This window comes from Pongo pygmaeus, chromosome 3, assembly GCF_028885625.2.
Source record: "Pongo pygmaeus isolate AG05252 chromosome 3, NHGRI_mPonPyg2-v2.0_pri, whole genome shotgun sequence".
NCBI classification, from domain to species: Eukaryota; Metazoa; Chordata; class Mammalia; order Primates; family Hominidae; genus Pongo; species Pongo pygmaeus.
In genome coordinates, this window is record NC_072376.2 from 55,385,176 (window position 1) to 55,397,342 (window position 12,167).

Here is a 12,167-nt window from a genome sequence, read left to right on the forward strand (position 1 = left end):
CACTATGTTGCCCAGGCTGGTCTTGAACTCCTGAGCTCAAGTGATCTGCCCGCCTCAGCCTCCCAAAGTGCTGAGATTACAGGCTGTAAGCCACCATGCCTGGTCTGGATGAAATTATTTGGATCAATAACTTATGGTAGCTAAAAATTTTGCCATCATTTCTACTTTGTAAAATGTAAAGGACATTAATACTTTCCCTATTTTTACTGACTGCAGGAAGAAGAGAATGTACATGCATATAGCTTTTCTATCGACCTCTATAACCAAGGTAATAAGCCATTTATATTTTTGTATCCTAGTATATCTGAAATATAAATCTTCTTCATGACTACTACAACAGCCCTTGTCTACGCCCTAGACACCCTTTACCAGGACTTATTGAAATAACTGTCACACTACAACCAGTCTAATCATTTTGTTTGTTTGTTTTGTTTGTTTGTGACACAGTCTTGCTTGGTCACTCAAACTGGAGTTGCAGTGGTTGATCTCAGCTCACTGCAACCTCTGCTTCCTGGGCTCAAGTGATCCTCCCACCACAGCCTCCTGAGTAGCTGGGACTACAGGCATGCACCATCATGCCCAGCTAATTTTTGTATTTTTAGTGGAGACGGAGTTTTGCCATGTTGCCGAGGCTGGTCTCAAACTCCTGACCTGAAGTAATCCACCCACCTCAGCCTCCCGAAGTACTGGGATTACTTGCATGAGCCACCACGCCCAGCCAGTCTAATCTAAAGTTGAAATCTAATTGAAATCTATCATCCACATAGAATTGGGAATAATCTGTCTAAAATTGCAACGTAAACTGGTGCTATTATTGTTTAGAGATCTAGCAATCGTTTCTTAGTTGCCCATGGAATCGCAGCAAAGATCCATATCACAGGTATACCCCGAGACCCTGGAAAGAGAGCCCCCAACCCTGGGCCTCCTACTTTTGAAGGGGTTGGGTAAACCACTGACTGTGAGCCAGGAGTCGGCTCTCCTGACACTGCCATGTACAGGTGCAGAACTCTGGGGATTCTGAGAATCCTAAATTCAGATTGTGTGTCTTCGGTGATTATAAAGCTATATTTTGTTAAGTCAGGTTATATTTCATTTTTCTCAGCTTTATGTATTACTTGTAAATATTTAGACATGTAGGATATTGAGACTCCTACTCTGAGACTGCAGATGTTAAGCCCATCTAAATTTCCACATTGTCCTGATTCAAGCACGAGAGATGGAAATAAATAAATAAGTAAAAGTAAAAAATAAAATTTTATATTATACCCTTCATGGCCACAGTCCTAATAAGTTTTCAGTTCACCTCCAGTTTCTAACTACAGTGAAAGCTGGTCAAATGAATTGGGTTATTCTTGCTATACCAACTGAAACAGAGGCAAAAGACAGGAAAGAAAGCATTCAGGGCACAAAACATGGCTCCAAGAATGGAATTCACTGTAAGCCTCCATGCTGAAACTGCCTATTGTAACCTGAAACCAGTTTTATCCAATAGCTACTGAAACAACCTCCTTTGACTCCAAGACGCATCGCCTGTCACTCACCAATCAGAGCTTGCCAGCTTTCCACACTTTACTAGTGCCAATGAACTTTCTGGGAAGACAATATGTAACACTTCTTCTTTTTATGAAATCTCCAACCCTCTTTTTGTTCTTCAGGCATAAGGAAGACCACCCAGTCTGTGTGTATACCCTGAACTGCAATTCTTGCTTCCCCAATCAAATCTTAAATTTAGATATTTGTTTCTGTTTTTATTTTGACTTAAACACTAGCCTTGTTATACTTATCGTGTATTACTTCTAAACTCTTTTACCATGCTCTATACACCACGATATATAACATCTTTATGTTTTCGCTCTTGCTGTTTTCTCTGATTGAAATGTTCTTCACAACTTTTCTGGCTAATACATTAATCTCTTAATATACAGCTTTTAAATCTCTAAGAACTTCTCCAGACTTTTATTATACTTATTCAATTTTCCCACAGTACACTGTTCAAACTTCATTCTTATCACTACCTTATTAACTATATAGCTGTTTTTTTCTGTCTCATCTGAAAAGAAAACCTGTAAACTTTTGAAGGCAGTGTTCATATCTTATTCATTATTATTACACTACTAACACATATGTGCTGAACTGAACAGTATGGTTAAAAATACATGTTATTTCACATTTTATTGAACTTACAAAGGCAATTGTTTTGAAAATACTATTTACCAGTTACTAGAGTTGAAAGCTAAGTAGTGTTAGTTAAATAGTGAAAAATTTTAATGAATTGTATGAAAGAATGTTCGATCTTTGCAAAAGCCATTCCAGGGTTTTAAGTACTCATTTTCTTTCCACAATGAAATATGTACCAGATAATTATAGCAGAGGTATTATAATACAAAATGCTATGAAAACTAAGCTTTAACTTTTGCATAAAGTGTTGAAGCTATGAGTGCTTTTCCCTACCAAAGCAAAATACCAATGCTAGTTCTAAAGACAAATAATTTTGTATATATTATACAAGATTAATAATCTTAAAGACTAATGCATATGAAATTGTATTTAACTTATCAAGACATTTTAAAAAACTAAGAAGTTATATTTTAAGATTTTTTTTTTTATTTGAGACAGACTCTCGCTCTGTGTCCCATGCTGGAGTGCACTGGTGTGATCTTGGCTCACTGCAACCTCTGCCTCCCTGGTTCAAGTGATCCTCCTGCTTCAGCCTCCCGAGTAGCTGGGATTACAAGCATGCACCAATGCTCAGCTAATTTTTGTATTTTTAGTAGAGAGGGGTTTTGCCATGTCGGTCAGTCTGGTCTCTAACTCCTGACCTTGAATGATCCTCCCGTCTTGGCCTCTCAAAGTGCTGGGATTACAGGCATAAGCCACCATGCCTGGCCTATTTTAAGATTTTAAATGTAATTATCTATTTAGTTTATGACATGCAATATTTAGGAAAAAATGTATTATTTTTGTTGAGCATCTTGTTTGTAAGTTCAAAAATTAAATTTTTAATGCCACATAATGTATATAATTTATTAATAGCCTTCTTCCAAATACAACAATTGGTTGAACCCAACATGGAATCTGAGTCAGCCTCAGTTCTTAACCATTGTGATGAGGAAAGCAAGATATTTGCATTCTCAAACATCTCTGGCCATGAAGTATCTTGCTTGAAATAAAAACTGAAGTTTTCAACCCCATACATTTCTACAGGTTGAGTATTAGTATTACTCCCTGTTAGCAATAATCTTACCGACTACTGATGCACTGACCTGCTTAGCGTTTTGTTTTTTTTTTCTGAGTTTCCTGACCTAGGCCTCCTAAAATCTGATAGTTACTGCATTTCTAGCCTTCACTGTTAGTCTGCTTGAGTTGGTCTCCTGAAACCCTGTCAGCCTTCTCTTCCCTTGCAAACTCATAGACTCCATCTCACAACCCTCTATACATATGAAAGCTAGTCACACTGGGAGGAAATTGATGCAGCCATGTTTCTGACTTTGGAAACTACCTATCATCTGGATTTTTCCTTAGAGTAGTGTCTTCTTGCATGGGCAGAACCCATTTCCTTATGTTAGGGTATGCCAAGTCCTTTGCACTACCATGCTCTGGGTATTGTGCTTGAGGGTTGCTTTCCCAAGAGTCAGTTTGACTGTATTTAACCTATGTGTAGCTCTTTACTCTTCCACCTCCCAAGTCCCAGCTTTCTACACCAACCCCACTGGTCTTTGGTCCTGGGGTCCTATCTTACCCTGTTCATGAGGTTATGGTCTGACATTTATTATACAAAATAACAGGGAGACTAGGGGAAGTTTATTAAGCAAACTTCAATTTTATGAACTATATTGATAATAGGAAAAGAGATAACAAGTTCTTTGAATCATCCACAGGATATGGTTTGAACATCAGAGAGTTCCTTAATAGAATTACTATGAAAGTAGAAAAACATTGAAATACTATAGCCCATATAGTTAGGACTATTTACAGTTAGTGACCATATTATATACTAAACCATTTTCATTGTATGGTATATATCTTACCTTAACTTCCACATGTGCCATCAGTACTGCAAAATTTGTTAGGTGGTTACAAGAGCATGTAGTATGTGTCTTATTTGTTGTCAGGAGCCGACAGCCTTGTGTTGACCAATAACCTGTCATTGTACGCTTGGAGTAGCTCCAAAATGAACAGTTAGGGTTGAAATTTTCCTCTGACTGCTACAGGGGAAAAAAAAATCCATAAAATCAACAACTACTTTATGATCATGTAAATTACGTTGGCATTTTCTTTACATATAATACAACTTCATATTCTGTTCCAATTTTTTAGAGATGTCTACCAATGTTTTCATAAGCTGACCTCAACAATTCTAAGTGAAACTGAATATATGCTATTGTTTGTTCCCTCTGACTAGAGAGGAGTGCACTACCTTTTTAAATTAACACTAAAATAATATACTAGTATCAATGTTTCAAAATCACACTAATTAATACACATTGCAAAATAAAGAGGTTAATTGCTCTTAACAACAAACATCTGAAAGGATGACCTTTAGAAATCTTTGTTGAATTTACAACCTCAATCTTTGTATATATGCAAAAATATATCTTCACGTGGACATAATTGCTTGAAATATCAAATATAGAACCACGTCTAGTTCTGTTTAATGTACTCCTTCTTTGAAAACACAAATAGTATTGTGAATATTTGAGGTATACAACATAATGTTATGAAATACATGTAGAGAGTAGAAAGGTTACCAAAGTGAAGTGAGTTAACATATCCATCGTCTCACATAGTTACCCATTGTTTTCTTGTTTTTGCGGCAAGAGCAGCTAAAAATCTATTCATTTCACATGAATCCCAAATACAGTAGAATTTTGTAATATTATCTATGGTTTTCAGGCTGTAATTTAGTTCTCTACACTTGGGCTAGCTCTTTTTAGTTATGGAGAAGCATTTATAAATCCATCTATGAATGCTTTCACCATAAGTATTTACATATACAAGGATTATTCTCCTCTCCAAACCTTATTTCTGACAAAAAAAATTACCACTATATTGTACAGATAATGAACTGCTATATGTCAAATAGAAAAAATTAATACACTTAATGTTCAGTGTTATAAAAATACAGATAATATGAACAACCAAATTAATATGCCATTTTCTTACCTTGATATGTTTAACAGTAAACACCACAGGATCAGCCAAATAAACCTTGTTACTGAACTCTTTGTTTATTGCTGCCGTAATAACAGGGGAATTGACAATAACAGAATGATTTGTCGACAAAGCTTCCGTTCCCAACTTCATACTGGCATTCTCCGTGGACAAATAAGGACCCAAGTTGTTATACAGGACAAAGGCCACTCTGATCTCTCCTAAAGTAAATGCAAACTCTGATTAGTTTGGCCATTCTACTTAAATTCGTTAGTACTAATGAGATAGACAATTAAATCCATGTAGTATGTATTCACACAAAAAATCCAGCATTCATTTCAACCAAAGTACCAAGTCATTTATGAGGAGAGGAAATTCAAATTATGCTAAAACAACTACATACCAGTATTTTTAAAAATGAGCCTTAATCCCTATCTCACTCCATACTCAAAACTAAGATTAAGATAGATCATACACCTAAACATAAAAACCAGAATCATAAGGCTTCTAGAACAAAATATAGAATAATATCCTTGTACTTTGAAAAAGGCAAAGATGTCTTCAATGAGACCCCAAAACATTTATCATAAAATGGTAAACTAAACTTTATCAAAACCAAAAATCTATCAAAATACATCATTAAGAAAACAAGGAAACTGAAATACATTTAAAAATAAGATTCATTAATATACAAAACATTTTTACCAACAAAAAATAAAATAATGGCATCTCAAAATGGCAAAAGATGTAAATACACACTTTAGAAAAATAAATAAAGGAAAGGCCAATAGACACATGAAAAATGATCAGTACCATTAGTAATTAGAGAATGAAAAATAAGACTACATTGAGTTTCAATTTCATACCCACAAGAATCTCTAAAATTGAAAAGACTGGCTACACTAATGTTGATAAGGATGTGGAAGAAATGGAACTCTCGTACACTTCTGGTGGTAGTGTAAAATAGTTCAACCGTTTGGAAAAATGTTTGACAATTTCTTATAAAATTAAAGATACATCTACTTTTCCCAGATAAGTGAAAACATATATCCACCATAATATATGTGGATATATATCCTTATTCTTAATAACCCAAACTGGAAACAAGTCAATTATTATTTATAGGAGAATAAATAAATTATGGAACATTATATAATAGAATATACTATGCATCAATAAAGAACAAACTATTCATACATGGAACATCATCAGTGAGTCTTAAAAATATTTTGCCAGGTTAATGAATTGAGACAGCAAATGGTATATACTGTATGATACCAGTTATACGAGGTCTAAAAACTGGCAAATTTTGGCCGGGTGTGCTGGCTCATGCCTGTAATCCCAGCACTTTGGGAGGCTGAGGCGGGCAGATCACGAGGTCAGGAATTCAAGACCAGCTTGACCAATATGGCGAAACTCTGTCTCTACTAAAAATACAAAAATTAGCCAGGCGTGGTGGCACATGCCTGTAATCCCAGCTACTCAGGAGGCTGAGGCAGGAGAATCACTTGAACCCAGGAGGTGGAGGTTGCAGTGAGCTGAGATTGTGCCACTGCATTCCAGCCTGGGCCACAGAGTGAGACTCCGTCTCAAAAAAAAAAAAAAAAACTGGCAAATTTTGTCTACAGAAATAGTAATGAGAAGAATGTTTTATTAGGTGAAGAGAGGAATAAGAAGACTGGTAAGAGACACGGGAAAATTTTCTGAGTACAGAAGAGATTTATTTTCCTTCTTTTTGTGATATTATAAAAGTATGTACAACTGTCAAATTCCCAAGCTAAATGCTTCCTCAAGCTAAATGTATATTTTAGTGTACGTAAATTATTTCTCAATTGCAATGTTAAGGAAAACACACAAGAATTCACAATCTTTACCTGTCGTAAAACTCAACTGTCATGTTATTTTAAGGTCACCGTTTCCACAAAGTCACCAAGTCCTTCCGCCGCATTTTTTCCTTTATGACAGTCTCTTAAATCTAATCCTCTATGAAGTGAATTGTCTTTTAACACACTTTTTCAAATTGTACTATTTCCTTTATTTTAAAAAGTCAAGCCCTATATCTTATTTCTGGCCCCAACTACTATGGTTACTAAGATGAGGAAGTCATAGTCCCTATCTCTGAATCTTAGAATCAAGTGGAAAAAAAGAAAATTGAGTCATGCGGGGAGACAGGAAAAAAAAAAAAAGGTACTTTTTCTTTTGAGGAGGAGGGCTATTTAACATCTAACTCCCATGTCTGAGAAATTCCCTAATCTTCGGAATTTATAGACACAAAATGGACATATACTTGCTTTCCTAGCTTATTGCGGAGATGTTGCTCTGGGCACTTCCGCTAAATGCATCCAATCAGATGCAGAAGCCTCAGATATCAGATGAGGAGCTAGTGATACAAAGAAGCAGGAAGTGGTACAGCAATAGCAGCAGCAGCAGCAGCAGCAGCAGCACAGTTACTGCAACAGGGTTCACTTGCGGCAGCAGTGACATTTCACAGCAGTGATTCTGTGATGTGGTATAGGCTGCTGTCAGCCTCCTTGCTCTAGTCTATCTTCTGGGACTGATTCTCCAGCCTTCTCAGTGATTCTGTGAGATATCCATTATCATTTCAGTAATCCAGCAAAGAGATTATGATGAGAGCTACATAATGGAAGAGAGCACTCTTATCTAATCTACAAGTGTTAATACAGTACTGAGCAAATCATAGTAATTCACTAAATACTTATCTGTTATAACATATAATTTAATTTTGTTCTTGCGGTCTAAATTTGGTATTGAAATGCTGATTTTTGAAAGGTGAAAATTAAGAACATCCATGCATTTTTCTTGTTGACATTAAAAACTTTAATTTTAATTGGTTTATAATTGGCTGATAATTCATGCCAATTTCCACTTCCGGGATAGTGTCATTTTGCCATCCCACTGTGAGTTACCAGCACACTTAGTCACTGGCAATTCCTTCATATTCTCTGCTCCAAAATTAATGCTTAAATGTGACTTTAACAAACAAAAACAAAAACAGGCTGGTGTGATGACTTATGCCTGCAATCCCAGCGCTATGGGAGGCTGAGGTGGGAAGATCCCTTGAGGCCAGGAGTTCAAGACCAGCCTGGGAAACACAGAAAGACTCTCTTCTCTATTAAAACAAAACAAAACAAAACACACAAAAAAACTATACATTAACTTAGAAAATAAATGAACACATAACTTAATTTGACTAATATATTTCTACATGTCTTCGGATACACAGCTTTGTGTCTGAAGGTTCACACATTTATTGTATGAATAATAAGTAGTGAGTATATAGATGTACAGATGGACCAGGCACTGAAGAACTAGGGTTACATCAGTGAACAAGATTAGACAAGGCCCCTGCTTTCATGGAACTTACTGCCTGGAGAGAGACACAGGCAATAAGCAGGCAGATTAAAAATAATAATAATAATATTATTATTTCTTATATAAGTGAAAAATGCTATGAAGAAACATTGGCATAATCATGGCTAATGGGGAAAGAGTGACTGGGAAAGACGAGTCTACGTTAGAGGAGATAGGGAAGACTCTCCCTATAGAGGTAGATTTATTCTAAAAAGTGAATGATAGAGAGGCTGCCATGCAAAAAAAATGTAAAAATTGTATTCTAAGAAGAAAGGTTTAAAAAATGCAAAAAAAAGATAAAATAATAAAAACAAACAAACAAACAAAACGCCCCAAACCTGATGCAGGAAAATGCTTGGTGTGTTCAAGAAACATAATCTAGATTACTCTGTCTGGATCACGCAGAACATGCTGAAGACAAATGTGAGGTGTGGCAAATGAGGCAGGAAGGAAGTGGACCAGGTAGCATGTGGCAGGTCTAGTTAAGTCATGAGATTTCATTCTAAGTGTAACTGGAGGTCAATCGGTCAGATGTATGTTTCAGAAGAACCCTTTGTCAACAGGATATACTGTTGGAGGGCAAAAGATTTAGGAAGCTAATGCAGGAATCTAATTTTGCTCTATTGAATCTTATTGCTGTCTCAAAAATTTTCTTAGTCAAATGAGTAACATAAAAATGATTTCTAAGTTTAGTCTTACAATATTTCTAATATTTAGAGACCATTTTATTCTGATGACAACAAATGTAAGTTGTTTTTCTTGATATTAGTTATCAAAACTATTCACCCTGCAATATGAAATATTAGCATTAAGTTGGTTGCTAGGAACTGAGTTCATCTTCTTATCACCCGGCAGATTAAATGATCTCCCTTTCTTGGCAAAAAAGAAATATATCTCTGTGTGTGTGTGTGTGTGTGTGTGTGTGTGTGTGTATGCATATGTATATATGTACAAATATGGGAAAGAGGGGTCTACTTTAGAGGAGATGTGTATATATACATATTTATATATATATACACACACATCTATACATACATATATACACACACATACATATACACGCACATATATGTGTGTACATTTAAACATTTTTTAATATTAGTGAAGTCTGGGACATACTTTATAGGATTATTTATTGAATTTTAATTATTTTCAGTGTATTCAATTTAGTAGTAAGCTAAGCTGATTATATTTATAGTTCCATTTCCCAAAATCATCTCCTTACATTTAAATGTTTGTATGCTTTGCAAAGAAAAGCATAAAAACACTCTCAAAAAAAAGCTGAGTAACCAAAAAATATTTTTTTAATTACAAGTAAAACTTACATAAAAAATTTTACAAGTGAAAATTACATAAAAAATTTTACAAGTGAAATCTGCAAACTCAGTGAGAGTTCCTCTTTTTGAGAAAAGATGTCAGATCCTCTGAATTTTTCTTGTCCATAATTTCCCTCATATTTAAGTTTCTGGCAACTGAAAAGTAATGGAACAATTTCCAAATCTGATTGAGAATTTTGTAGAACAAATATCACTGTAATATTGATGGTGCTGTACAGTAGAAAGAGGAGGAAGACAAGGAGAAAGAGAATAGTGTAGGAAGAGGTAGAGGGGAAAAGCTCCTAAATAGTGGACCTAATACAGTAGAAAGAGGAGGAAGAGGAGGAGAAAGATAATAGTGTTGGAAGAGGAAGAGGGGAAAAGCTCCTAAATAGTGGACCTAATATTCCGGGCCAAAAAGAAATGAACTGATGCAAGTTCAATTCCCTCAAGCTTAAAAAAGAAACTCTAACCTACCATTTCGGCCATTTTGCTTTAAAGTATTTGCAGACAACTGGATAGTGCTTCCGTGGCCCATGTTTTCTGGAAATTTTAGGTCTTCTAAGCTTCCTTCTGTGCTCAGTCTTGCAACTTCCAATTCTGTTAATATCAAAGAGATAACAGTGCTCATTCAGAAACATACCTAATCTGCAATAATTTCCTAAACCATTGCAGTATTTTTGAAATCAAAACACTGGAATTATCATTCTATTTGTCATGCTTTATGAAAATCTTTAAGAAAATATATTGTTAGTATTTTATCAAAATAATGCAAATAAAAGTTATTAAAATTGTGTAAATCATACAAACATGTCAATAATAAAGCCTAAAATTTAAAATTCAATCCCAGATTCTAATACATTGCCATTGGCTATATTGAACTATCCTTAAGCCCAATAAATTTGAAACAGCTTTTTCCTAACTTCTGAAATAAAACTGTCAGCTACTCCTAATCCACAATAAAAATAGATTGATATCCTTTATAAGCCAAATAACATGATTATCAAACACTGTTTTATCATTTTCACTCAAATGACTTATTTCTTTAAATGTGAATTCAAAGATATGCTCATTATAACTGAAATAACTCCTAATAGTCCTGTATTATGAGGATGAAATTTTAAATACTATAATACATACATAAAAGTCCTTTAAAAAAACAAACCTCACCATAAGTGATCTCAGGCTACTATGTTCAATTTTGAACCTAATATTGAAATGTCCTAAGAAAGACAGCGTACATGATTTTCTATCCTTTTAAGCCAATGACAAGTGATGCCCTCTTTATTTTAGAAAAAGAATGACTTTTCTCCATTGAAATAAAGCATCACTCATATCTAGGACACCAGAGATACTTTTTTTCTTTTCCCTCTTCTGATATACAAGAGGGTCTGGACTTTCTGAATAACAAAGACCACTTACTAATATTGTCTGTGTTCTCCCTGACAATGTCAGTCTTCAAAAGGTTATCAGCCAGCACAAAAGCACTTTCCTCTACAGTATGAAGCAACATGGTGGCCGCACGCAGCTGATCGCTCGTAGTCAGGTCTCTCCATGCATTCAAAGCTTGTGGTTGAAGGAGGTTGTTAACTGTCTCGACCATTGCCTATAAGAGGATGAAAAGAATGACAGAGGTCTCTAGTGAACCCACATAGCTGTCAGAAATCCAGGTGTACATGCTGCCCAGCAAGCAAGGATCAGCAGTGTGCATGAGTTCAGTATTGTCCCAGCCTCCCCTGTGACATGCTGCAGCAGAAGCATTCATTATTTTGTTCTGTAAAACCCTAGCTGAGACTTTGCAAAGCAAGAGGAAAACCTGTTTTTGTTTTGAAGGACAACAAATAAAGCCATGCTTGCTTCTCAGAATCAATAGCACAAGCTTCAACAAGACTATGATCACATGATTAAATTATTTGGCTGGGGAACTGTTGAAAAAAAAATTAAACCGAGAGTTTTACCACGTGACTCAGAACATAATTTTTTTTCTGTACGTTACCATAAAACTGGATGCTGAACACAACAGAGATTAAAAGGATGACCATAAATGTGACAATCCAATAATCTGTTGCTTATAGGTTGATGGTTCACATAGCAAAACTATTTGTTTTTAGCCAGCTAGTAAAATGTCAAAATGGGGAAAATATCAAAGCATACATACTCCCAGGGGCTTTGGATATGTTATGTATAAAGAGAAACTCCTTCATGCTGTTTACTACTAGGGAGGGGAATAAACAGTTGAACCTTACTACCTATGGTCCTCAGGTGTTTTATCTTTGAAAAAATCAGCAGTAGGTACACCCACACATAGATACAAAGCACTACAATTCT

The 12,167-nt window shown here is 35.4% G+C and overlaps 1 protein-coding gene across 24 annotated transcripts in view; it reads right to left on the reverse strand.

The window, feature by feature from the left end:
* Positions 1–12,167, reverse strand: part of ADGRL3 (adhesion G protein-coupled receptor L3) — an 849,533-nt gene that overhangs the window by 117,240 nt on the left and 720,126 nt on the right. For all 24 annotated transcript variants that reach the window (XM_063663661.1, XM_063663660.1, XM_054484631.2 and 21 more), the window contains 4 exons: positions 11,262–11,445; positions 10,317–10,439; positions 5,164–5,372; positions 4,029–4,205 (listed from right to left, as the gene is read on the reverse strand). In XM_063663661.1, coding sequence (XP_063519731.1) covers positions 4,029–4,205; positions 5,164–5,372; positions 10,317–10,439; positions 11,262–11,445 — 693 coding nt within the window. The remainder of the gene's footprint in view (positions 1–4,028; positions 4,206–5,163; positions 5,373–10,316; positions 10,440–11,261; positions 11,446–12,167) is intronic.